At 42.5% G+C, this 26907-nt stretch overlaps 2 protein-coding genes across 5 annotated transcripts in view; one reads left to right on the top strand and one right to left on the bottom strand.

The window, feature by feature from the left end:
* The window catches only part of DOCK2 (dedicator of cytokinesis 2), a 464897-nt gene that overhangs the window by 92189 nt on the left and 345801 nt on the right, over nt 1-26907 (bottom strand). For all 3 annotated transcript variants that reach the window (XM_035290348.3, XM_035290349.3, XM_035290350.3), the window contains exons 28-29: nt 6387-6485; nt 3916-4010 (exon numbers count right to left, since the gene is read on the bottom strand). In XM_035290348.3, the coding sequence (XP_035146239.1) occupies nt 3916-4010; nt 6387-6485 (194 nt within the window). The remainder of the gene's footprint in view (nt 1-3915; nt 4011-6386; nt 6486-26907) is intronic.
* Nucleotides 9427-26907, top strand: part of INSYN2B (inhibitory synaptic factor family member 2B) — a 118916-nt gene continuing 101435 nt past the window's right edge. Inside the window, exon 1 of one of the 2 annotated variants that reach the window (XM_054251580.2) lies at nt 9427-9590. The gene's annotated coding sequence lies outside the window, so the exon portion shown is untranslated. Of the gene's footprint in view, nt 9610-26907 lie in introns of both variants that reach the window. The other variant, XM_002744584.6, reaches the window with a different exon arrangement.

Here is a 26907-nt window from a genome sequence, read left to right as displayed (position 1 = left end):
TGAAATTCGATAAATATTTGGCAGTTGACTGCATTTAGGGTAATTTTAGGGATGTGTATAAATCCAAGCCTCCTCAAAATGTTGGATGTCTAGAGTGAGGTGCAGACAGAAGAGAGGTAAAAGAGGTTTCTAGGCATAATCTTGTTCATTTACAACATTATAAAGAACTTGATCATTTAAAAATTAAAGACATCATGTAAATCAGATCTTACTGAGTATTGCAGCTTACCAAAAAGAAAAATGCTCTAACAGGAAGTATTTCTTGCAGGAGATGTGTCACTGTGTCTGCATACACAAACAGTACACAGCTGGGGAGACATTAAAATCTAGAAAACTCCACTCCCTTTTCCAACAAACTGATAAGTAAATAATAGATGACTAATGCATACATAATACAGAAGTCATAAGTGGTAATGTAAAAATTATAAAACCAGGCTAACTCTAACAACATATAGATCATGGAAGGAAGGAAGAAAAGTTAGTTGGCATGTACAGACATACTGATAAGTGAAGTTGGCCCTGATCACATGAAAAAGTTGCATCTTTTTGGAGAAAAGAAAATGGTATTCTGGGGCCAGGCACGGTGGCTCATGTCTGTAATTTCAGCAATTTGTGAGGCCGAGGTGGGTGGATCACCTTAGGTCAAGAGTTCAAGACAAGCCTGGCCAACATGGCGAAACCCTCTCTCTGCTAAAAATACAAAAATTAGCTGAGAGTGGTGGTGCATACCTGTAGTCCCAGCTACTCAGGAGGCTGAGGCAGGAGAATCACTTGAACCTGGGAGGCGGAGAATGCAGTAAGCCGAGATCACACCACTGCACTCCAGCCTGTGCAACAGAATAAGACTCTTTCTCAAAAAAAAAAAAAAAAAAAGAAAGAAAGAAAATGATATTCTGTGGTCTGAGATAAGTCATGGTACATATTCTGTTTATCTAAATCGAGTTGAAATTGTTCACTAGTGTAATGACCTTAAAGGGCTGTTTGACATCTCTGGGCAAAATTCAATTTAATAATACAGAGATTAAGAGCATGGGTTTCAATGAAATGGCTTCTATTTCTTTTCAGCAAGGCAACAGGAAGTATGTTACTTATCTATTCTGTGCCTCACTTCCTCTTATATAATACGTGGATTACAGTTGTTCTACATTATAAAGTTGTTGGGAGGATTAAATGAGCTAATACATGTAAAGCCTTTGCAACAGTGATGGATCTAGGTACTTTATAAATGTTAGCTATTATAATATCACACAAAATGCAAAAATAATGAGAACATTTCATGTGTTCTATAAATATAAGAGATCATTTTGGCCAGAAGATGAAGGAAATCTTCGAACTAAGCTATGTGCCTAAAAGGAGAAAAAAGTGTTCTTTTCTGATCGATGTTAGCACATGCTTCTTTAGTCCAAGGCTAAGTTTGTTGTCATCCCCTAGTGATGGCAATGCTATTATTATTGAGTTTTTCTTTGATCCTGGCACTATGCTAAAGAATAGCTCATTCTATCCTCATACACGCAAAGCAATTTTTATGAAATAGAAACTACCATTATCCCCATTTCACAGACTAGAAAACTAACACTCCAAGAGGTTAAATGACTTCCCAAGAAAGAGGAAGTGGCAAAATTAAGGAGTCAGAAGCCCAGGCTGTGTTCTGGAGTCTGACTTTTTTCTTTAATATAAAAATCATAAGTACTTGGCTGACCCTTAAGAGATACAAATCTATTATTTCTATATAGGAAAAGATTTCTAATTTATTTGGTCCCTTATGAAATTATGTTCTAATTTCCTAAGTATAAAAAACCAAGATTGCTGGGCATGGTGGCTTGCCCAGCAATCTTGGTTTTTATACTTAGAAAATTTCACATGGTGAAACCCCCATCTCTATTAAAAATACAAAAAACTAGCTGGGCATAGTGGTGGGTGCCATAATCCCAGCTACTCCAGAGGCTGAGGCAGAAGAATCTCTTGAGCCCAGGAGGTGGAGGTTGCAGTGAGCCAAGATTGCACCACTGCACTCCAGTCTAGGCAACAAAAGTGAAACTGGGTCTCAAAAAAAAAAAAAAAAAAGAGAAACAAGGAAGGATTATTGTATCATTTCTGGGGACCTGTCCCAAAAGTGACTAAAGTCTGAATCAAGCTGGGATTTCAGAAGGAAATATTCCTTCAAAGCACTCCCATGGGCCCCAGCACATGTTTCCTACAGAAGGACAGTGTAGACAGCTCAGAAAGGGAAGGTGCCTGGCCAGGGCTCCAATTCCAAGACCCTGGATCAAGGGTGGGCATCTGTGCATTCACCTGCCCATCATTTAGTCCTCTTCCTGGTAACAACTCCTAGACTTTCCTTTGAAGAACTCCTCCCTGTGCTTCTCTCCTTACTCCTTGATTTTGTAGTTTTGGTAGAACTGACCACACCACCCACCCACAGTTCCAAAAGTGGGTCATGAACTCCAAGCCTGACTTAATAGCACATTTCATTCAGTTGGCCGCAGAGGTCTATGGAGAGGCATGTAGCCCAGGCCAGACCTTTGAACACTGGCCTCAGGACTTTTTCTGCACCTGTAGAAAAATAAGCCTTTTTCTTTCTATTGTGGTTGAAAATACAACAAGGAATATATCTGCAACTTCTAGAGCCCATTTTCCTTAGTATGAAGAAGGCGTCTGACTGAGAATAAAGTAAACAGGGAGAAAAAGCAGAGCGAGAGCGAGAGCGAGAGCAAGACATTGAGAGAGAGAGAGAGAGAGAGAGAGACATAGATTTCCTACACTGCTATTTGAGCACCTATATACATCCATGCCTGAAGCCACACCTCAGGGTTCTTTCAGTTATCTGTGCCAATAAATTCTCTTTTTTCTTGGGCAAGTTTGAGTTAGTCTTTCCTTTTTGCCTTCCACTTCAGAGAATTCTGACATCTTTTTAACTTCTCCCCTATTCTGCCCTCTAGAGATATTTCTATCTTTGCCAGGCAATGCTTGTTTTTTTGTTATAAAACAAGGGCAATAGTTTAGAGGGAGATAAAACCAGACACCATAATAAGATGAAGGTCTTTCCATGAAAGAATCTAAAACAAATAAAAGAATCCAAAAGAAAGCAGTAAGAAATGAAAAAGAAACGCCAAGAAGATGATATTTTAAAGGAAATGATGAGTAGGATTTGGGAATCAGGTTCTGAGAGAGGCTTGGGGAAACCCAAGGAATATTAGAAATAAACCCAAGGAAATATTAGAAAATATTAATGAATGTTATAATTGGATTTTACTTTGGTGAAATGATATGAGATCTATCAGTAAAGACTGAAATTGTTTATAATTATTTTTATCTCTTGCGCTGGGCCACAGGAATCTAAGCTTTGCTTGGGTTACACTGATAGTCTAGGAGACATTAATGAGTATTGTAGATGCACATACAGACACACCAAATGCACATCCTATGTTCAAATGGATGGGCAAATGGAAGGCTGCACCCTAAATTCTCCTCTTAGAAAAAAATCACATTAGCATATTAAAAGCTCAGAAAAGTCCTGCGGCACAGAAACCTGTTAAAAGCTGTTTAATTCAATGCTTCCTAAACTTATTTTACCATGTCACAGAATGTATTTTATTATTTTAAAAAAATTTAAAATAACATATTTTTGAAATGCTTTTCTAAGATCTCCTGTCTCAAGAGTTCAGGAAAGGCTTCAGAGATTAAGTATGATATTCTAACTGTGATTTGAAAAATGGAGGAAGTTGGGCAGAACTTTTTGAGTAGCTTCAAGATTGTGAGGCATAATTCCCTGGGTTTAAAGATAGAAAGAAAGGATGCCTTAACACTTCAATTTCTTTTCAGCATGGAGAAATTGTCTGTATCTTAACTCTAAATAAGTGATCTATAAAGTGAGGGCTGGGTAAGGCAGCTTCATGGAAGCAAGTAGCAGCTCACCTGTTTTGAACCATGCTCATGGCCATCCAGTCTCCAGGGTACACATTCTTCCCAATGAGGTCCTTGAACATGATAAAGGTCTCCATCAGGAAGTCCTGAAACAGTGAAGCACAGCACACATGTCATCCTGTTTTAAAGTAACTGGAAGCTTGTTGCCTCTTTCCATTTTTTTCTGTATTATATTTTAGAGGGAAGAAAAGGGAAGGGACACAGCCTTTCATTAACTAAATTAAATGGAAGCTTAAAAGTTGAATGCTGGAATAGTGCTTCCCAAATATCAGTGGAACATGAATATGGGATGTGAAAATGCTCTCAAAATAAAGCACTATTAATTCCATCTTTGAGAATAAAGAAGTAAATGTACTCAATGATGTGGCAATTTTATAATCATTTTCCCAAATATGCATTTGAGGAGGAAATAATCTATACTATATGAAAGCATCTCAGGTCATTGAGCCAACAAACTCCTATTAAAATGAACATCTAATTAGCAGTGCTGTAAATGCAGCTAATTCATATGTCTCTCTCTCTCTCTCTCTCTCACACACGCACACACACACACACACACACACACACACACATGAGCAGATTAGAGGAGACACAGTGAAAGAAATTCTTCCTCTGAAGTGGACTTCAGCACCCTCCAGTAGATTTTGCAGTGAGCCAAACTTTTTCTCCATCTTTGGAGAACACAAATTAAAGACAAATCCAGATAGCTAAGACCAGAACCACTGGCACTGAGACCCTTTTGAGCTGGAGGTAATGAAATCATACCACCAGTGTGCTTTAGGCAACATTTAAAATCTATAGGAAATCGGTTCAGAGTTGTTTCCTTAAGTTGGTGGTTTTCAAATCATTTTAACAGCAGAATCATTTGTTCAAAGAAAGTCTTACCTGGAACCCAATATATAAAATATATAAATGTAGAATGGCTCTGGTGGAATGGTGTGTGTGTGTGTGTGTGTGTGTGTGTGTGCGCGCGCATGTTTATGGTAAAGCAGAGTGAGGACAGGAGGAACACAATTTGAAAATTACTGTTTTAAGCTAAATTGCAAAATTCTAGAAATGGCACTTGTTCCTTTTCAGCAATCTTTGTTGCTAGGGAAAACTACCTCAATACTGTGAGTCCTAGTTTCCACGTCAGCAGAATGGGGATAATATCTACTTCGAAGGGTGACTGTGAGGATTAAGTGCATACTGCCAATGAGAGGCTTAGTACAGACCCTGGTCTCTTACAAATTCTCATTACATGATGATCATAATGGTGAGTATTATTATATTATTCATACTTGATGTCACCTGGGAAAGTGTGGATATCATCACAGGCACATCCCCTTCCTATGGAAATGAAGATCACCCCTGGCTCACAGATGGGAAGAGTAGCTTCTTAATGAGACGAGGTAGCACTGTACAAGGGTTACAGTCGACGTCCAGACCTTACCTCCACCACACACTAGCTATCAGACCTTGAGCAAGCAGATTGTAGACTTGTGAAATGTGACTCCTAATTCCTATGTCATACGTTTGTGAGGGTTATGTAAGAAAATGTATATGTTTAATCAGTAAGAATTCCATTTCTTACCCTTTTCCCCCAGAAACCTTTCCTTCCATAGAGGGTCAAAAATTAGGAGTCCAGTTTTTCTATTTTCATGTCTTAAGATATAGGGAAATTGGAGGTTGAGTGAAAGGTTCCACTTCTTGCCGATCTTACTCCAATGGAGAGAACATCTCACTACTGAATGGATGAAGGGGTAGGGCATTGGCTTTCTAATGATTCATTTTCTTATGAGCCTCTCTCTGAGGTTTATCCAATTTTGGTGCCCTTCGTCTCTCCAGGAAGAGTTGAGAGTGACCTCAAGAAGTGAGACTCCTGAACCTAGTTGCAACAAGACAGTGAGAAAGGTGACCACACTGAGGGCAAAGGGTACTTTGCCCCACCCTTGGGGCAGGAACAGCCAGTCTGGGTTGGGCTCTATGTTAATGAGGTCATTTGCTGCAGAGATAGAAGCCACAGGCCACGGGCAGACGGTCTTGTAGCAAATGCATCCTGAGAGGCTAGAAGAAGGGGGCCCAGAGGCCAACTTCCTCTACGTGTCTGTTATCTTAATAAGAGCTATATTTTACCGAGCACTTTCTATGTAGGAGCTATTATGTTCTCGTGTAACCCCTTCTTAGCCCTATGACACAAATGATATTATTCCTACTTTATAAATGGGGAAATTGAGGCTTAAGAGTGATTCGCCTGCCCATGGTCACACAGCTAGCAAGTGACAAATCCTAGATGCAAACGTAAGACTGTGTGATTCTAACAGTCATGCTCTTAAACCCCAAACTGTCTGTGATTCATCAAAAAATGTTGGTTAAGTCATATCTAGATTATGTGATAGACATTCAAGTTTCTCTGACATGGACAGAGGCATGTTCCAGAGATGGAAGAGTTCTTCCTCACCCCCAGTATCCTACAGACTCACCACAAGTTCAGAGCTGGTCTGGAAGGTCTCAATGTAGAAGGAGTAGTGCTGGTCACCCATCTGGTTTAAGATGGCCGTCATACATGCCACAAAGTGACTCTGCAAGACATGAAGAAAAATACCATAAATAGTGGAGAGAGGACCATGGAAAATGTCCCTGTGAGAAAATGTCTCCTTATGGCTCATTCATCAAAAAAGTGTTTACTGAATACTATTATGTGCCTGGGACTGTAATGGGAATGCCAAACATAAAGATAACACCTGATCCATTACTTCCCCCGCTGTTCGCACATCGAGGAAAGAGCACTGTACTTGTGTCAAGAAATCCAGCCTATATCAAAATCATGAAGACAGTTTCATTTTATGACAAATAATTTTACATGTGTAAGTCTCAATTGTCTCATCTGTCAAGTAGGACAATAATTCATCTGAATCTAACTCTAGAGGAGTATCAAAAGAATCAGGTGGCTCCTTTAGCACCTTGAAATACTCTGAAGTTCTCTGCAGAGGAATCTGTAGTTGGATCACCATGAATCAGCCAGTGGCAACTCAGTACCTACTGGGTTGGCCTGGCACTTGGTAAGGGCTGAGAGGGACGAAAGAAATGAGAAGAGATGGCCCTTGCTCTTTGTGAGTTCATGATCTAGTCAGGAAAGAAAGATCAATCCATGAGAGAAAAAGAGTAAGACCCTCAATCTGCAAAGCCAATTAAGTACCAGGAAGATTCAAACAAGAGGGAAATCAAGGCAGGGACACGGAGAGGAGACCCTGGGGGCACAGGAGACTCTACTAAGGTTAAGACATCAGCATAGCCTTTTCTGCTTCCTCTTTCCCAGATTTTATCAGTCCGTATCAGTGTGAGTTTTCTGTATTTGCAAGCAGGATTAGGGGATATCTATTCTGGAACCTGGTAAATAAAGAACTGCCCACGAATCCACCAAGGATGAGAAGTCATTCTTGACTCTTCACTGTCTCTTGCAAGTTTCCACTGCGGCTGCCGTCTTGGCCAAATGAAGTTCCACTGTGGTCCGCCAAGCACAGGCTTAGAAAAATGGCCTGGCTGGAAGTATTATGTTTGAACCCCCAAAAAAGAAAATGCATTTTTATCATAAACTGCTGCCTTTTTCTAAAACACTTCTCCTTTTATTAATAAAATAACATATATGAAATACAGACAGGCGTACCTTGAAGATATTGTGGGTTTGGTTCCAGGTCATCACAATAAAGTGAATATCACAATAAAGCTAGTCACACGAGCTTTTTGGCTTCTCAGTGAATATGAAAGTTATGTTAACACTATATTGTAGTCTATTAAGTATGTAATAGCATTATGTTTAAAAAAATACACTTTATTTTGAGAATGTAAACCTTAATTTAAAAGTACTTTATTGCTAAAAAATACTAACAATCTTCTGAGCCTTCAGTAAATAGTAATTTTTTTTTTTTTTTGAGACGGAGTTTTGCTCTCGTTACCCAGGCTGGAGTGCAATAGCGCGATCTCAGCTCACTGCAACCTCTGCCTCCTGGGTTCTGGCAATTCTCCTGCCTCAGCCTCCTGAGTAGCTGGGATTACAGGCACGTGCCACCATGCCCAGCTAATTGTTTTTGTATTTTTAGTAGAGACGGGACCATTTCACCATGTTGAAATGGTTGGTCTCGATCTCTTGACCTCGTGATCCACCCGCCTTGGCCTCCCAAAGCGCTGGGATTACAGGCATGAGCCACCACTCCCGGCAATAGTAATCCTTTTGATGGGGAGGGTCTGGCCTTGATGCTGATGCCTGCTGACTGATCAGGGTGGTGGTTGATGAAGGCTGAGGTGGCTGTGGCAATTTCTTAAAAACAGACAACGGTGAAGTTTTCCATAGTGAAGTTTGTTTGTGGTGCCCTAAAACAATTATAATAGTAACATCAAAGGTCACTGATCACAGATCACCATAACAGGTATAATAATAATGCAAAAATCTAAAATACTGCTTGGATTTCCAAATCATGATGCAGAGATATAAAGTGAGCACAGGCTGTTGGAAAAATGGTGCCAACAGACTTGCTCAATGCAGGGTTGTCACAAACCTTCACTTTGAAAAAAAAAAAAAACAAAACAGGTATCTGTGAAGCATAATAAAACAAGATACGCCTGTATGTATACATACGTGTGTATATATTTCCTCCCAGGTTTACAATTTCATTCCAGTGGTAGAGAAACAGGAAGCCTTTTGGAAAACTGTTTCTGAAGCTTACACTCCCCAAAGTAGCTCCCATGATACAGATTCTCATTTGTTTCTAGGTTCTTTTCAATTGAGAAGTTAGGGATAGCATGCTTTCCTTGTCAGCAGGACCATGACTGGGTCCCACTTGTAATTTGTGGGACCCAGAACAAAGTGAAAATAAAGAGCCCCTGTTTAAAATTATTCAGATATTTCAAATAGCCACGGAGCCCTTCTAAGCAAGGGTCCTGGTGTGACTATGAAGGTCACACACCCAGGAAGCTGGTCCTCCCTGCCAAATAACCACCATACCCGCCCACCATAAATGCCTAGAAAACATGCAAATCCGGCAGAGAATGCAAAGTTTGGACTCTTGGGGGCAATGGCTGATGATGCTTTATTGATGGGAACCTGTAGCCTCTACACTGGGTGGTACCTCCTTGAACATCCAGAGACTAATTCTTTTTCCTACTCAGGCCCCCAGGGGGTGGTAGTGAGTGTGTGAAATTATCCCTTTCAAACTAGACAGAACACCATGGTCACTGCTAATTTAACCAGCTCCCACTTAAATCAAGAATTGATCAGTATTATTGTTTATACCTACAGCCAGGCCAAATACAGGAAAGAAGAAATCTCAGCATTTGAGGGACACAGGAGTGTGTGTATGTGCATGTATGGGCACCTGCATATGTGTGTGTGTGTGTAGATACACACACACACACAGGAGCGTGTGTTTCCTCTGCTCCCTCTGTCTCTCCTCTCCCTTCCTTAAAGAATTCAGCCTGTGGCCACTAGAGGTCTTTTCTTTTCACATGGTAGCTGCTGAGCAGTTTGTTCGGCTTTTTATTTATTCCTACGTGAGCAGACCCACTACACTTCTTGCATATAAACAGTGAAAATTACAATATAAAAGACTTATTATTCCTTCTTTTGGAGTAATTCTGCTTCTGGTCAAAGCCTGGCTCACTGTCCAAGGAAGGGGGACCATCCTCTGCAGGTAATTCCACTGCTTCAAGGTAAGAAATGTGGGTAGGTTTTATTTTTTATGATCGATGATCCTCTAAGAGAAAATACGATCGTCTCTTGGACAATAGTTTACTTTTAAAGCTTTGACTTAAATGAACAGTGAGACTGCTAGCTTGTATGTGTGTGTGTGTGGTGGTATGTAATGAAAAATCCACCATTGTCAGAACTGCAGGCTGCCCCAAATGCATAGATTTGGAATGCTTGTTATTTCTAATGGCTTGATTTGAATTTCAAGGGGGAAAGAAAAGCAAAGAAAAACAAACCTCGGATCTCAAGTTGCCTGGAATTATCTTGAAAACGATGCATTGTCTTAAGCCTTGTTTAGAGAAACTTCCATTCTTCATTGTAAAAGATAAAAAGGGAGGGGGATTCTAGTCCCCATCTCCAGAGAGTGGCTGTTTTATGAAAGAAACCATTATCTCTTTATTAGGAGTTGGTCGGTGTGCTGCAGTTCACTGATCAATCAAAATTACTTTGACCAGCTTGTTAATTTCTTAGTTCTCACTACCACGTAGCAAAACCCAGTTGCATGCCTTTCGGTACAATTTGTAGTGCAATGTGACTGAAGTTTGGACAAGTTACCTGCATTTGGCTGTTAATGAAAAATGACAGTGTTTTACTTCCGACTAAAAGCATCTTTTTTTTTTTTTTTTTTCTGCTATGGTGTCTAGCCCACTTTGGTATCGGATCTGTGGGAAATCACACCAATGTGACTGATTGATACCTGAAATGGAGTGAGACACTAGCAGCAGCTTCTTATTCAGAAAAGTCTCCTATCTGTCATTTGGATTTTAAAAACCACCTCTTTGTCACACAGCAATAGAATAATGGGATAACATTTTGCTTCTCTGATGTGGGTCTTTTTCAGTAGTTTCCCCCAAAATGGTATTTGTGACCTGCACCTCTGTACAAGTTTGAGATCTTACTTTCATATCTACCATGTCTAAAATTTTTAGAAGGAGACAGGAATAGGGGATGGAGGATGATCAGACTGCATTTGCACTAGCAACTTAGCCCTAACACAGACGTTGCTCGAACTTTATAGTGTAGGATCTTGAACTCCCAGTCTTGTCAGAAACCTGGAAAAGCCTGAATATTGCATGGGGGACAGAGGGGTGGAGGGATCCCTTGTAGTCTCCATGCTAGCGAGAATTCCCCTTTTCATCCCTGGCAGAAATTTTGTAATCGACATATTTACTACCTAGGAATGAGGCAGCCACTCATCCTTACCCAAGCAGCATGCCAGGATGGGATTTGCTTCTTAAAACAGAATTCCAGAGAGACTTGCATATTAAATTCCAGAGAGAAATTATATCCGAGAGTCTGGCACAAACCAGTCAGTGTCACCTCGCTCCAATTGGGGTGGTTTAAAATGTGGCTAATGAATCACAGCATGAAGAGACACGGTTTGAAACTAGGTCAAACGTGTAAAAATAAGTGCAATCATTGCAGGCACTTGGCTGATGAGGAGCTACTTAACACCTTGAGTGGCAGGTCTTATTTGCTGTACAGAACCCTCCTCAGTGATCCAAGACAATCAGTCCTCTTAATTAATTCAGCCCATTGGGATGTGGGAAGGTCTTTCTTGCACACTTGGAAGCTCCAAAGGAAAAGGGTGAGGGTTTCTTCACTGTGTGATGGTGAGGGAGGAAAAGAGAAACCCAATATTGTGTGATCAAAATTAATTAGCTAGGATACTAGGTGATTGTGATCAGGAAATTAGCTCTCCCCAAATCATTCCATTCTTTTCCATTAAAAAAGTCATCATCATCATTGTAATCATATTCATAATGCCAATAGTTTTAGTATATAATATTCAACTTAAACATATTTGTTTAACAACCTGTAATGCAAACACATCTACACACACACACACACACACACATACACACACACACACACAGAAACACACACGCACCACAACCAGGACCCCTGCGATGCCAAGTGAACTGAGGAAAAGGCTACCAGTTTTCCCTGCCTTGGGAAACAGACAAAGTACGGGTGAGGGGCATGGGTGTTGCTCATGCATCCCCCACTCACCTAAGATTAGTAGGAGGGATGAGATTGTAGAGGGAGAGAAACACCCAACTTCGGTAGCTTGCTACCTAAATGCCAACATTACTATGTGATACCAGCTGGTGACACGTTGCTATAGAAACTTCGAATAATGAGCACGACCAAAATAAAATAAAATATAGAAAGCACCAATGAGAGGAGATGAAGGAAAGTTTGCATGCCGAGGGAGGCTCAGAGAGAGATGAAAAGTTCTTTCTATGAGCTGTCCTTTGGAGAGAGGGAGTGGCCGAATGCACTCACAGGTTGCTTCTCATTCACCCATGTCTGCCATCTGGTTATGTAACAGATATTATTCTTGGATGAAATTGGTGCTGTCTGTATGGTGGGTCCAGGACTGGAAGTGGGAGGCTTTGGTGTCAGGAAAAACAGGGACTCTAAAACCCATTCATCTTAGAGTTTTATCAGGCAGTTCAGAATTGTAATTTGCAGCACTCTTTGGGGAAACTAAGGTATGCAGACTGTTCCTGCAACCACCAGGTGCTGGGCTCTGTGCTAGGTTCGAGGGGTGGAGCAATGAGCCAGATGGATAAGGCAGTACTCTAAAGGGTTTACATCTGGTTCTGCCAGGATACAAGCATGAGAGTGGGGGCTTAGGAGCCAGAAAGCCTGAGTCCAAATCTCAGCTCTATCACTTACTAGGTTTGTGACCTGGAGCAGTGTCTTGTGCCTCAGTTGGCTCATCTGTAAAAGGAGGTAAAAACATTCCTTACTTCACATGGTTTTGGTAAGGATTCAAATAATTTGTGTAAAGAACTTAGAATGCAGAAAGCCCTCAATAATAGCAGCTATTATTAGTATTGTCTTGTTGCTGACTCAAGTCCAGAGAAGCTATGCAGATTAGCTCATTGAAATTCCTGACCTGGACAGAGGAAATGATGACTCTGCCTACCCATGACTATGAACACATCACAGCTTGGGATGTAGAGCTAAGAGCCTCTGCCACTGAACACGCTTTTGATTAGCAACATGCCTAAAGTGCCGCTGTTCAGTAAGTCCAGTGTATGCCTCTTGGAGCAAAGCATGCTGGGAGAGTTCTTTTATTCAGGAACAGTTGCTGGCAGGTAGGAAACATGACCATAGTGCCCAAGTTGTTCAGAACCATGAAAAATAACGGTCTTCCTCTAAAACTTAATTCTCCAGTTGTTTGGTTTTAGGAGGTGTCTGTCCGTCTTTGTGTGCAGTGATATCTCCTTTGGTTACCCAGGGAATCCTGCTGTGAAATAGAATAAACCAAATCACCTTCCTTCCTGAGAAGCTTCTTGATGGGCACAGATCCAGAAGGTTCACATGGCCTGCTACATGTCAAAGGCACATCACAGGAAAACAGACAGATGCCACTTGGATGTTGCATATGGTGGGCATGCCCTGACACGTTCCATCTGTACAACATGGCAACTCCAGCAGAGTCAGCTGTGTGCACCCCTGCCTGATCTGTGGGCATTAATGACAGATCAGCTCTCAAGCACAGATGAGGGGCCAGAAGCATACGCTGCTTCGAATCAAGGCTTGAAGAGGAGCCTGAATTCATTACACACTCTTCATTTGAAACTAACACCTTCTGATCCTGGTTGGAGCCTGTGCTTGTGGCTCTGTGGTGTGAAATCACTTTAAATCTTCTAAAGTATATGATGGGATGTTTAATCACAAGGGGAAGTGGAAGGAAAGAAAATTTCATTCACTCATGCCTTTTGTCCAGGGCGCTACATTCATCATCTCAATAGCAATCACTATGTACTAGATGCCAGGGGTACAGCAGTTACTGAATACCCTCAATAATCTCATGAGGTCGGCTTTATGCTCATTTTACAGAGGAGGAAAGTGAGATGCCTGGAGGTCAGGTATCTTCCTTATGCAAACTTTTAGTATATGGTGACATAGGACCTAGGACTCAGGCATTTCCAACTCCAAGCCCTGTGCTCGCTTCAAAAACCCACCACATCTTCCATGTCAGCACTCTCATGCACAAAGACTTTTGTCCATTTATTCATTGTTCTTTGTCAGAAGGTAGAGTTGAACTTGCATACTGCATGGACTCAATAAATATTTGTTAGATGGGAGACGGAATTTATTATAGTATTCCCCATCTCTAAAAGAACATTACAGGGAACACACCCTCCATAAACTCTCAAAAGTTAGGGTCCTATGTTGACTACCTTTGCCGTAGGAGAGGCCAGAGATGAAAGAAGTTTTGTTCTGCTTCTGAACACACCCTATGCTAAATTATATTCTAGCAGGCCAAAGTGGGATAATACTTTCACACATTGCTTAATTCAACAAATATTTCTTGAGTGCCTACTATGTGCCAGGCATGGTTCTAGATGCTGAGGATACAGCTGAGAAGGTTACCAAAGACTTTGTTTTAAGAAGCTCACATCCCAGTTGGGAAGAGCCAGGAAGAGGGGGAACACAACTTAAATACAGAAATAAATAAGATCATTTTAGATAGTGATATGTGCTACTGATAAAATACTACAAAGCAATAGCATGGAGATGGAGTGTCTACCCTATTTTCAACAGGGTGGATAGTAGAGGCCTCTTTGAGAGTTGACATTGAGTAGAAACCTGAATGACGAAAATGGGTGACACAAAAATCTGGCAGAATAGTAGATGCAAAGGCCCTGAAGTGAGATGTGCCTGGAGTGTTGGAGGAGCTGAAAAAAATTCAGTGTGGTGGGAAGGCATGAATGAGGGAAGGCTCTGTATATGATGAGGTTGGAGAGACAGGTGGCAGTGTGATCCCATGGGTCCTTGGAAGTCAGGGCAAGAATTGGGATTTTCTTGAAAGTCAAAGAGAAGCCATTGATTTGGATTTTGAGAAGCTGGCTCTGGCTGCTGTGTGCTGGAAAGGTCTGCTCTTTAAATAAGCAGTTTCCATGTCTTTCCACATGAGCCCATCTCCAAGGCACTAGACTGGAGTTCTTCCCAGGGTCATGAGTTTGTGAAAAACACAAATTATGTTTTAAATGTTGACTCTTCCTCATTCCTGATGCTTGTCACTCCTCAGCAAGCAGTTCTTGCTTATTTTCGGGCAGAATCTGGCCCTCCTTCAGCAGGTGTGGGCGTGGACTTTAGTTTTACATTGATTCCATTTGTCTTCAAGTCCAGTGGGCTCATCTCCCTGTCATGCAGAGTTGAATGAACAGATGGCTACTTTTGGAGGCTCCCAGTCTCTAGTTAAAGCCATTAAAGTCTGGGGCCTACCTGAGAAGCCTGCCTGACAGGAGACAGGTTATCATTCAGGATACCCCGGTTTTTAATGGAACAGAAGATAATTATCCTGTTTCTAATTCTCCATGGAAGTGAGTATGTGTGTGTGTGTGTGTTTGTGCATGCGCGTGTGTGTGCATGCGTGTGTGTGTGTATCGGGGGGTCACAAATATGACTGCAAAAAGAACAGACTCAGAAACAAGGAGTTATTCTCCATGTATACAACAATAATGGGCTTCTGTGCCTGACACTGAACATCTCAGGAAAGACTATGCAGAAAAATATGGTATATTCCTCAGCTCATATCTCCCTGAGAAAAATCAAAACCAGGAGCATTGTTAGGATGTGGGGCTCTGAATAAGGATCCTAAGCAGCTCCCACTGTTTCCTGCAAACATATCCAGGGTCAAATGACACCAAGGTCAATCTTCTATGGGAAAAGCTGTCCCAAAAGGATATGAAATCTTGAACAGAACATATTGTGGGCTAAACAACAGTATAATAATCACCATTTTAAGGGCTAAATATGTGTTAGATACTGTGCTAAGCCTCTATTTCCCATCTGAAAGGACTTTTTATTATAGGGTCATGACAAGTGAAGAAGAACCAGAAGAAAAATAAGTTAATGTTAGTCAGATGCTTTTGTGTTAGACACTGTTAAAAAGTTCACTGATGATCGTAATAGCCAACAGCTATATAGAGTATTTACCATGGGTCAAGCACTCGCTATGTATGATTTATCTTATGTCATCCTCTCAACTTCCAGTAGATGCTGGGGATACCATTTGTACTTTATGGGTAAGGAAACCAAGGAGCAGAAGGGGATATAGCTTGCCTAGATCAGCTTGACTTCAGAATGCTCTCATTTAATTTAAAAAGAAAGAAGACGATCTTTTTGCAAACATGATACGATCTTATTATCATTAAAATTAAGCTATACCTCAAAAGACAATGAAGAAAGGAAAAGTGTGTGATTGTTAACCTCACCACCTCTCTCCCTGCTGAATTAACCTTGAATATTAGGAAACACCATTGACATCTCTTGTGCCTATATAGAAGTGAAGGCACTTCTATATAGATGAATGGATGAATGAACAGATGTATGTATGGACCGATAGATAAAGCTAGCCAGATGATATACACAGATACAGCAATTGGTAACAATAGACACACAATTACACAGACAGAACCAGCTCTCTTAATGACTCTTCTCTATGGCTGAGGATACACCTTCCATTTTCTGCAGTACTTGGGATTTGAAGGCTAGAAAGGGTTTTGTGTGAGGTATCAATGCCACATACTAGGAAATATATTTGGTTTCCCATTGATGTAGCTTTTCTGGCAGGCACGGGGCACATCCTAAGTCCTGGGATCAAGGCCAGCTCTCTCTGACATGCTCTGGAACTTTGGACAAGTTCTTTATCTCTTGGATTTTCAGTTCTCTCTTTATAAATGGCTCTGTAAGACTGTAGTGAGGAAGGTAGAAGACACATGCAGAGGGTCCCTTAAAGAGCCTGGCACACATAGGTATTCAGAAAGACTTCTTGCAATGCTCAGCCTCAGTCCCATTCCTGGTTCACCAGGAACAAACAGTCTGATCAGCCAGAAATGTGTAGAGTTCGCTTCCGGTTTACTCATGGAGGATGATTTAAACCCCCCTGCAGACATGGGGCAGCTGCATTGTGGGTGAGGATTTATAGTTTCTTCCCATTTTCACCCTTTACAAAGCCTCTATTGTTTAAGGAAGTGGAGGGGGCAGGCAGATTAATATGTTCACAGAACATTAGGTGACCAAGCCAGAGAGTTTTCAGGAGGGAAGATTACTTTGTGGATAAAAGGATTTCTTCAGTTTACCTCTTGTTTTCCTTGTTGAGGCATGAAGAAGAGTGAAGAAGGTCTCTCACATCATGTTTTAAACTTCAAGCCAAACTTATCAGGCCTCTTTTAGCACTTCCTCCCTCCTCTACTTGTTTCTGCTGCAAGAGATCTGCTAGTCACAGCACACTCAGGTACTAGGATCTGCTAACAGCTTATCGGGGTAAGGGGTGTCACTGTGTGGAGGTGGCCCCTTTGCAAACTCTGCATTGCTCAATTCTGCAGTGCTTAACTGCAGTAAGGACATACTGAAAGTGTAATTCTCAGTCCACTTTGGAGAACATTTTTCCCACTTCCTAGACAATTGCTCAGTCTTCATTCCCAATTAATCAATCAATTATCAAATATTTACTTAGTGCTTATGGTGTGTAAGGAGCTATGCCAGGTATGATCGTGGTCCACACCCTGAAAGTCTCAGACTAACAGGGGAGATTTTATCTACCTATCTATTATCTCTCTCTCCTCTGTCTCTCTTTCTCTCTCTCTCTCTCACACACACACACACACACACACATGCATGCACACACACACACACACACACACAGTGGCTCTCAGCTGGGGAAAGTTTGGCTCTCAAAGGGCATTTAATAACGTCTTAAAGTATTTTTCATTGCCAAAAGTGATGGAGAGGGTTGCTACTGACATCTATTGGGTAAAAGCTAAGGATGCTGCTACAATATCCTACAATACATAGGATAGCCCCCAGAAAGAAAATGATCCAGCCCTAAATGTCACTAGCATTGATGTTGAGAAGCTCTGATCCATAAAGAGGAAAATACATTATGATACTAAATGATTAGTGCAAAATGCATGCTCTTTAAGGTTTTCACTAGGCTTTTAATAAGCAGGAAAAATCTATGAGGGTAGAAATATTTGGGAAATATTTTACCAAGCATGTAGGATTTAAGAAACTACAAGATTGAGAGGTATTGAGCTAAGAATGGGAAAGGACATCTTAGATCAATAATAGAAAATACATTTTCTTTTACAATTTGATTAATTTAATTGATTGGTAGTGACTGTCTGGGGAGTTGTGTTGGGAATAATTCTAAGGCCAAGTCCTAGCTCAGCAGGAAAGAGTGTAATAATCGATTAGTGATGTCTGCCATCGGCAAGGGCAGGGGCAGGGAAGTGGTAGTATATATATATATATATATATATATATATTGAGAAATTGCTGCTCCATTTTTATATATTGGATTAGGATAAGGAAAGTGGCAGAGGTGGAAATGAGCATGGTGCCTGGGTACAGCAGATGTTCATGGATGACTACGAGATATTTGGAGAGGAAGAATGTGGAAGGGCCTTGAATGCGAGGCTAAGGGCATTGATCCTCAATCTGTAGGTAATGGCATGCCATGCAGGCACCTGCCTACTGTGTTGCCTTCAGGCCAGCTCTGTTGATGAGGTCTTGAGAACTAAAGAAAGCTACCCAAAGTCCTTGCTCTTCATTTCTATAAAGGGAGTACTATTTCATCCGTTAACAGCAAAAACTGGCAGAATCATCACACTCTGGCTTTTATGAAGCTGATCCCCATGATGAGAAAAATCCTATGAAGCTGAACTCAGAGATAACTGTTTGAAAAGCTGACTCCAAGGGTTCACATTAATGAGCTCCTGTAAAGCCCTTTTGGATAGAGCATTCCTTCTGATGTCTTTCGGGGGAAAAAAAAGGTACTACGAGGAAATGGGTAGAAAAAAGTAAAAGTCCATTCCCTGGGCTCACATGCTAGCTGTGGCTGAACCCTGGCTAGGGCACTGCATAGCCAACCCAGCTTGTGCTTCCTGTCAGGCCCCAGCTCCCCGGTAGGCTGGCTCCTTCTCTGGCAGATTTCTCTCTGCTCTGGGACTGATACTTCATTGATTCATTGGTTTGCAATTTTCCAGATGACATCATACTCAATTTTTTATTTTTTTGCCTTTCTCTCCCTCTGTTCACCTCTCGCCTCTTAAATTCCCATTTGTCCCACTTCCCTGTCCTTTGGAATGGTAGCAACACCTCCTGATTACTATCCTCTGCAGTCCGCATTAGCTGCCTGCTGACTGCCTCTCCCCGTCATCATTAATAAAGGTGACACTGCAGCTTGGCATGAATGCAGGTCCTCCCTTACCTGCCCCACCCTCCCCTTTCTTGGAGAGGATGGCTCCCTGACCGCAAAATCCCTGCCTTTGAAGATTTCTTCCTGCACCCAGCTCCCATACCTATATTCTGATCCACACTCGATTGAAGAAAAATCAAGTGACACGATGAAAAATGCCATTCAGAGAGCTGGCCTGGTGGAGCCCAGATATCAGATCAACTTATTAAAGCCCCATATCTACTAATTCCATCTAGAAAAGAAAAAAGATGTCACAGTTGTCTGGGCTGATTTGTTCTTTAAAATCTCCTCTGACTCCTTCACCCTGGCAGGGCCAGAGAAATCTCAGCAAAAGTCCAATCAAAGTTAAAGCTTAGAGTTAGAGAGTTGATGGAGAGGATGCTTCTTGGGAAGTATCCTGCAAGCCAGCCTCCCTGCGGCACAGATGGGGAAACCATGGTTTTCCCACAGTCACTTGACAACCCAGTCACATGATCAGAGTGTTGACTCTATCGCCCTCCACCACCTTCAACCAGCAGTCCCCTGACCCTCCAAGTTTCCCATAAAGTGAGTGTTCTTTCCCAGCCTTATTTCAGTCCAGGGGCTGTCCAGATGCCCAGGATAAATGAGTCTTAAGGCTGATATTTGAGAAATATATTCTTTATTTTTCTGACCAGATATGTTTCCAGGTTTGGGGCATAACAAGCCATTGAAGAACTATTTTATCTTTCAAAAAAAAAAATAAAATGCGTGTCCATATTACCACTATTCATTGCTGCTTTCATCCATTACATTCCGTGCACAACATCCAAATCTGGTTAAGAACATCGAATTAAAAACAAAAGGATTGATCACTGAAGTCACTCTGCATAATGAAAATCATCTGAACACGCCTTTAAGGGGCCTCAGGGCAAGAACAGGGTGGGACATAGGAGGCTTTACTTTCATCATTGTAGCCAGAGATCCTCAAAAGGCAGCCTGCAGGCCTCATGCAGCCCACAGAAATGCTTTGTTTGGCCAGCATCATGTTTTTAAAACATTTGAATTTGTTGTGAACATGTTAAAACCAGAAGAACTTGCATTAAATTTTGGATATTCAGTTTCTCCTAGACATTTGGAAGAGCCAGCAATTCCAGTCTACATTTCCAAGGAGCTGCCCCGTGAAGACAGCAGGCCCTTTCTAGGCAGGCAAGGCCTGGTCTCATTCTAGGGTGATCAACTCATCTTGGTCTATGGGGGGACTTTTCCTGGGAAACCCCTCAGTCCTAGGTAACCAGGACAGTTGGTCACCCCACCTACTTCTCTCACTGATGTTACCTGCCTGGCCCCTGTGGCCACTGCACGTGTGACCTCTTTCCTACAGCCTCTCCCATTTCCCTCTGATGAATGCCTCTGCAGAATGACATGCAAAGCTGTCCACTCTGTGAATTCTCCCTACTCTTCTACATACCACCTACTCTCAACTTCTCTTCACTCCTTGGCATTTGCAAAAGCCAAGGATGCTCTCTCTGACACAAATGAAGTCCAATTCTTTTTTTTTTTTCTTTTTTAATATTTTTTTGAGATGGAGTCTCACTCTGTCACCCAGGCTGTAGTGCAGTGGTGTGATCTCGGCTGGCTGCAACCTCTACCACCCGGGTTTAAGGGAATCTCCTGCCTCAGCTTATGGAGCAACTGGGATTACAAACACCTGACACCAAGCCCAGCTAATTTTTGTATTTTTAGTAGAGACAGCATTTCACCATGTTGGGCAGGCTGGTCTTGAACTTCTGGCCTCAGATGATCCACCCACCTCGGCCTCACAAAGTGTTGGGATTACAGGCATGAGCCTCCACCCCTGGCCATTTTTTCTTTTTTGAAGCAGAGTCTTGCTCTGATACCCAGGGTGAGTGCAGTGGCATGATCATGGCTCACTGTAGCCTTGACTTGCTGGGCTCAAGTGGTCCTCTCACCTCAGCCTCCAGAGAAGCTGGGACCACAGGCATATGCCACCATATCAGGCTATTTAAAAAAAATTTTTATAGAGACATGGTCTCGCTATGTTATCCATGATAGTCTCAAACTCCTGGACTCAAGTGATTCTCCTGCCTTGGCCTCCTAAAGTGCATAATGCATTTTTAAAGACCCAAACAAGTGCCATTTCTTCCCTTGGGAAGCCTTCTCTATTCTCCTGTACCAGGTAGAACAGGGGTCCACCTCTGTGTTCTGATCACACTCAATTCTTTCTCCTTTTATTTCGCTCATCACCATCAACACAGCATCAAGTCAGCAGACTCAGGGAGCACCCTTCCTAATAACTGGAGGGAGTCAAAATTGTGATAAAATGGAAAAATATGGAGGTTTTGAGGCTAAGTTGAAGTCTCAGTCTCTCTGCAGTTGTGAGCTTTGCACATCATTCATGAAAATGAAAAACAAAAGCCATCCCACAAGTGTCTGCACCAACTCCATAGCGATATTTACCATGCTGAAGTCGAAGAACACTTGGGTCCACTGAACACTGACACCTCCCCTCCCTTCCTCATGATTCTTCTGCCTGTAATGTGGTATCTTAATCATATATGCATGTGTCTGTCCCCATTAGCCCTGGAGATACTCAAGAGCAGGAACCTTCTTTCCAATCCTGTAGCACTCAGTAAAAAAATATCCCAAGGAGGGGAGTGGCTAGACTCCCATCAAAGAGGTTAAGACGACTGCCTCATTTGCTATGGTTTTAAAGGACAAAGGTCTTCTCAGCTGTCCCAGTGCCCACAGGGTCAATGAAGCTTAGCCAAATGCCCTAAGCCATATTACAAGTGAAAACAACCAGTCTATGATTGGGGTCAAGCTGTCATTCTTTTGGCTGTTTCTCATGAGATCATGAGATTATAAAGTGTTGTTAGCTTTGGGGTCTTTTCTGATAAATAAAGAGAATTCCAGAAGGTTTTCTCTCCTTGAAGCTTCAGAATGATGCATCCAGCATTCAACTTTGTCCTGGACATTTCCAGCTCATGGGCAGCTGATATGAACATGTCAACATGGTCCTTCCCCTCTCACACCTTTCTCCCTGTTCCCACTGTGCTACTTCTCAGAACCAGCCACTTTGGCCAGGACAGTAATCTGGCCATAGTTCTTTGTTCTACCCTTTCTCTCACTCTCCCCACATTCAATAAATTACCAAGCCCTGGGGATTTCGAAATATGTTTTGAATTTGTTCATTTCTCTCCCCACACTCTTAGTGCACTGATTGGCGCTACCATCCTCACTACCTGGATTATTGCAATAGCTTCCTAAATGTACCCCCTACCTCCCACTCTGGCCCCTCTAACCAATTCTCCTTGTGGCAGTCAGAGGGTGATCTCTCTATAATGGAAATGAGACTAAGTCTCACTCCTACTTAAATGGATTCCACTTACTCAGAGTCAAAATCCAAACCTCTTAGCATGGTGTTCAGTTCCCTGCATGACCTGGCCCCTCCTCCCTTTTCAGCCTCATTTATTCTGCTTTTCCTAGTCTTCCCTTTAAACTTTACCATCCAGCCACACAGAACTTGTATTCATTCCTCGCCAACCTGCACATCCAGATCATAGTCTGATCACCTCTGACAGCCTGACCACATGCTATTCCCTTTACCAGAAGCACTGTTCAGCATCTGAGCCAACGCACATATCTACCTACCTTTTAAACAATTGACCTGATCACCTCTACTGAACTTCAGGTCCCGTATTTGAAATGACTTCATCTGGAAAGGCTTCTGGGATTCCCTCCACCCCTAGCTGGGGTAGGGGCCGTCCTCTGAGCTCTCATGTCCCTGTGCATATCACTTTCATGGCACTGATGGCAGTTTTCAGCAACTCATCTTATCTATCTCTGTCCACCTCAGGACTGGGAAGGCAGAGACTGGCTCAGTGTCCTACTTTCTCCTTATCTCTTTATCCTCAGCAGCTGGCACAGTGCCTGGCACATAGGCGGTACTTCACCATTACTTGCTCAATGAATGGACATATAAGATGATCTCAGATAGAAGAATCAGTGGGACACAGATTAGGAAAGTGTATCTATGTAGCATGTGTTAATTTAAGTCTAATTTGTTGGGACACAGATTGGTGAAGGGCTCTCTTTAATCAAATAGGTTCTTCAAAAAAATTAGACCACAGTCAGGTCTGTATGGATAGTAACTTCCTCACTGCGTGACAGCTTGAGCCTGAGTAGGAAAGGGAACAGCTTGTGGAGTCCTGGCCATTCTTCTTGGCCTCATTTTCTGTGGACATAGTAGGAAAAAACACTGGTCCCAGAGTGAAATCATCATCTCAGCTCTGTCCTGTCACTTGCTGTCCCTGTGTCCCAGGATAGGTTGCTGTAAAAATAAGGTATGGAGCCTGTAAAATAAGGGTATGGAGCCAGCTCCTATGCTTAGTGTGGTGATTTGAATTCACCCACAGCTGAATTTGCATCCCAGCTCTTCCAATTACTGCTGTGCAGGCCTCTGAAAGTAATGCTGACTTCATGAGGATCTTATATAGATTAAATGTAATTACATTCCTTAAGTGGATAATGCCATTATCCTTACAGAGTAAGTGCTCAATAAATGGTTACACTTAAGCATACCAGCACATAGGGCTAAGTTATCAATGGAGTATATGGTAAAGCTACACAGGTACAGCTAAGACTTGGGGCTCTTAAACTCTGAGTCATGCCATTCCCTTGACACTACAAAAAATCTTACTATACACATTTCCACCCCATTATATCTTTATAATGAAGCAACCAACCAATGTATGTCATGTTATGATTAAAACAATAAATCTCTATTGCATTAAATCAAGACACCAATTATGCTTCTACCATAATGGGATTACATATTTCATCTCGGAATTTTAAAGGTCTTACAACTTCAAAGTATATTCTGTTGTACACTGCCATTTCAAGATGGGCGGAATATTGAAAAGGAAACCTTCTGCTCTTCTGAGGTCAGTGGATGTTTCCCTGGGACATTCTAGAAAAACCTAGGTCTCCTTTGAGTTTCCAAGGTCCCAGCTGGTGGGGGAGCATGGAGATGCCTTTCCAATGGATACTCTGTTCCTGGATTTCTCCTCCAGCACAGAAACTACATCAAAAGTGAGAGCCCAGAGGCCCGAGTTCTAGTCCTAACTTTGCCATCAATGAGTTAACTGATTTGGGTTGAATCTTTTAACCTCTATGGGCCTCAGCTTCCTTATATGTAATATCATAAAGAGGTCTAGATCTCCAAATTCTGAAAGGCTATAATCAGCACCTGAAATTAGAGAGCTATCAAAATTTATCTCCGTCCTTTCTTGTTCCTTGGTTGAGGTTGCGCTCTGAGGCCATGGTTTCTAAACTCTGCCGCACCGCACACTAGGATTACCTGCCACCCAGCTCTCTAGACATTGGGATGTGTAATGCTCCCTGGGTGATCTTAACATGTGGCAAACATTGGGAACCACTGCTCTTAATGGTGAGTGACCTCAATAGACAAAAATGAGACATGCTGACCTGACTTCAGCACTAGCCAGTTGTGTGATCTTAAGCAAGCTATTTAATCTCTATAAACTCTCATTTCTAAGCTCATCCCATAAAGTTTTGCAAGCAAATAAGTGACATAATGCACAGGAATCTCTATCTTGCTACTCAAAGTGTGGCTTATAGACCAGCAGCATTAGTATCACCTAGGAGCTTCTTAGACATGGAGAATCACAAGCCCCAGCCCACAGCTGAAGAATCAGAATCTGATTCTAAGATCTCCAGGTGGACAGCAGGCCCATGGAATTTTAAGGAACATTGCCTTAGCACGCAGTAGGTATTCAATAAAATGTATCCTTTGTAAGCCTTCTCAAATATCCCCTTTTATTCATTAACCATCAAGTAACACATACTATGCGCAGCAATGGATGATGGGCCCCTAGCACAGTAACTGACACACAGTAGGGTTTCAACAGATGTTTGGTGATTGAATGAATTCATTCAAAAGGGAATCAGACCTGACTCCTTCTCTCAAGGAGCTTATGGTCCATGAGGAAAACTAAGATATGAACTCCAATATCCAGAACAGAATAATAGTCATGAGTGATGGAGACTCACCTTTATTTTGTACACCATTTTTGTATCTGCTATGTGCCAGATACAAGCTAAGCAATTTACATGCAGTTCTTCTTTGAATCCTCCAAGCAACATTGGGAAGTAGATGCCATTATTATCCACCTTTTACAAATGAGGACACTTTGGCTCAGAGGGGAGAAGCAGCTCATCTAAAATCACACTCAGCTAGTACATGGTACCAATAAGATTTGAAGGCAAGGCAGCTCCAGTCTGACCACTCGTTAGTACTGCTTCCGGGAGAGGAGGCAGAGGGATGACATTTGGCTTAGCACCTTTGACCATGGCCCCTTCAAGGGCAGTCCTGTCTCTGGGCACTGAGAAAAGAGGCAAGCCTGGCAGTCAGGGATGCTGAGTTTCTATTCCCAGCAGAAGAGCTGGCCAGAGGGCTGCCAGCTCTGTGGGCCACTTGTCTGACACAGTTCACTGAGTCTAGCTGCCCCCTCCCAGGACTCTCTCCTGCTGCTTGAACATTTTACTTGCAAATACATTCTGCAGATGATGCCAGTCTTCTCAATGACAGGCCCAGGCAAAAGAAAAGAAATTTATAGTCTGAGCTTGGGGATGGGAGCGGAGCAACTTTCTGGAAACTGCCTGATGTAAACCAGAGTCTGGGAGTCCCAAACCTTCTGGTTTCTTAGTCTGGAGTCCTAGACCCTGATCTCCAGGCTAAGAAAAGGCCTGTGGTCACTGGGGATAAAGCACAGAATGTAATTTCCTGGGGTCTTCCTCTGTACACAGATGAGTTCCCTAAAATCTGCATCTGAATCATGTTTTGGCCAGTAGAATTTCATCATTCAACAAGAGGTGGTGGATGGCAAAGAAGCTGGTGAACGTATTTACTTGTACCACAACCTTACTGTAATTCTTCTCCCCCTTCTCCCTCCCCTAATCCTGCCCCTTCCATGGGGGTAGGACTTTTGTTCCTTCTCCTTGGAGCAGTGGTTCTCTCTTTGTGGGCCCTGGAGTAGAAGCAGCAGCATCCGGGAACTTGTTTGAAATGCACATTCTCAGGCTCCATCCCACACCTACTGAATGAGAGCTTCTGGGGGCAGGCTCAGCAGCCTATGTCTAACCAGCCTTCCCAGGGACTCTGCTGGGTGCTCAAGAGTAACAACCAGGGCCTTAGAGAGCATCTTGGACAAATGCTGCTGGTAGGGGGGAAGAGGCAAAAACTGAAGCAAAGAAAGGGTGAGAAGAGATTCCCAAGACTGGGTGAAGGAGTGAGTTAAGATTCTCCATAGCAAAGATCAGTAACTCCTGCCTTGATATGCCCCAAAGGGGAATGGCTGTGTAAGTGCCCCTCTGATGGCTGGCCCCTGGGCCCAGCACTACCAAACCAGCAAAGCCTTCAGCTCTAAGGGATATGCACAACTGTACAATGAGCATATCAGCAGTGATTACAGTAGGCCTAGGATCAGAGGAGTCACCATGAATGCACTGCTAAGCATAGGTCCCCGGGGACTTTTGTATGACTCTCTGGATGGGGAGGGAGCAGGGAGGCACAGAGTCCTCAAAGGCTGAGATTGAGTTCCTGTCAATGCCAGCTAAGCCAGGTCAGGGTGGCTGTGGGTTGGATTTAATTTTACTTAGATAAAATAGGGGAAGCTGTCATCATCCGTCTCATTAGTTCATGGACATAAACATATCCACTTCACCTGGACCATTTTAAAGAGGCACCATGGTGAAGAGCATCCTCAGGCCCTCCCAAACTCTTTTTAGGCGACAGTGTCCTATGAACACAGAGCAGAGGGTGGAAGGTGCTGTTTCCTGATATACATATTCCAGGGGAACCCAGTGGACATTTCAGGGTTGGGAGCCATAACTGTAAAGACAGCCCCAAAGCCCCACTTAAGCATCAAATGTCAATTCTTCCACCCTTGGCCTTAGCCCAGCTAGAGCCCACCCTTACCCTTCTACTTCCCTTCCTGTACCTGGCCTAGGGGTATTTGCAGAATACTGC

Source organism: Callithrix jacchus, chromosome 2 (assembly GCF_049354715.1).
Source record: "Callithrix jacchus isolate 240 chromosome 2, calJac240_pri, whole genome shotgun sequence".
Lineage (NCBI taxonomy): Eukaryota > Metazoa > Chordata > Mammalia > Primates > Cebidae > Callithrix > Callithrix jacchus.
This window is presented reverse-complemented; position numbering and strand designations above follow the sequence as displayed.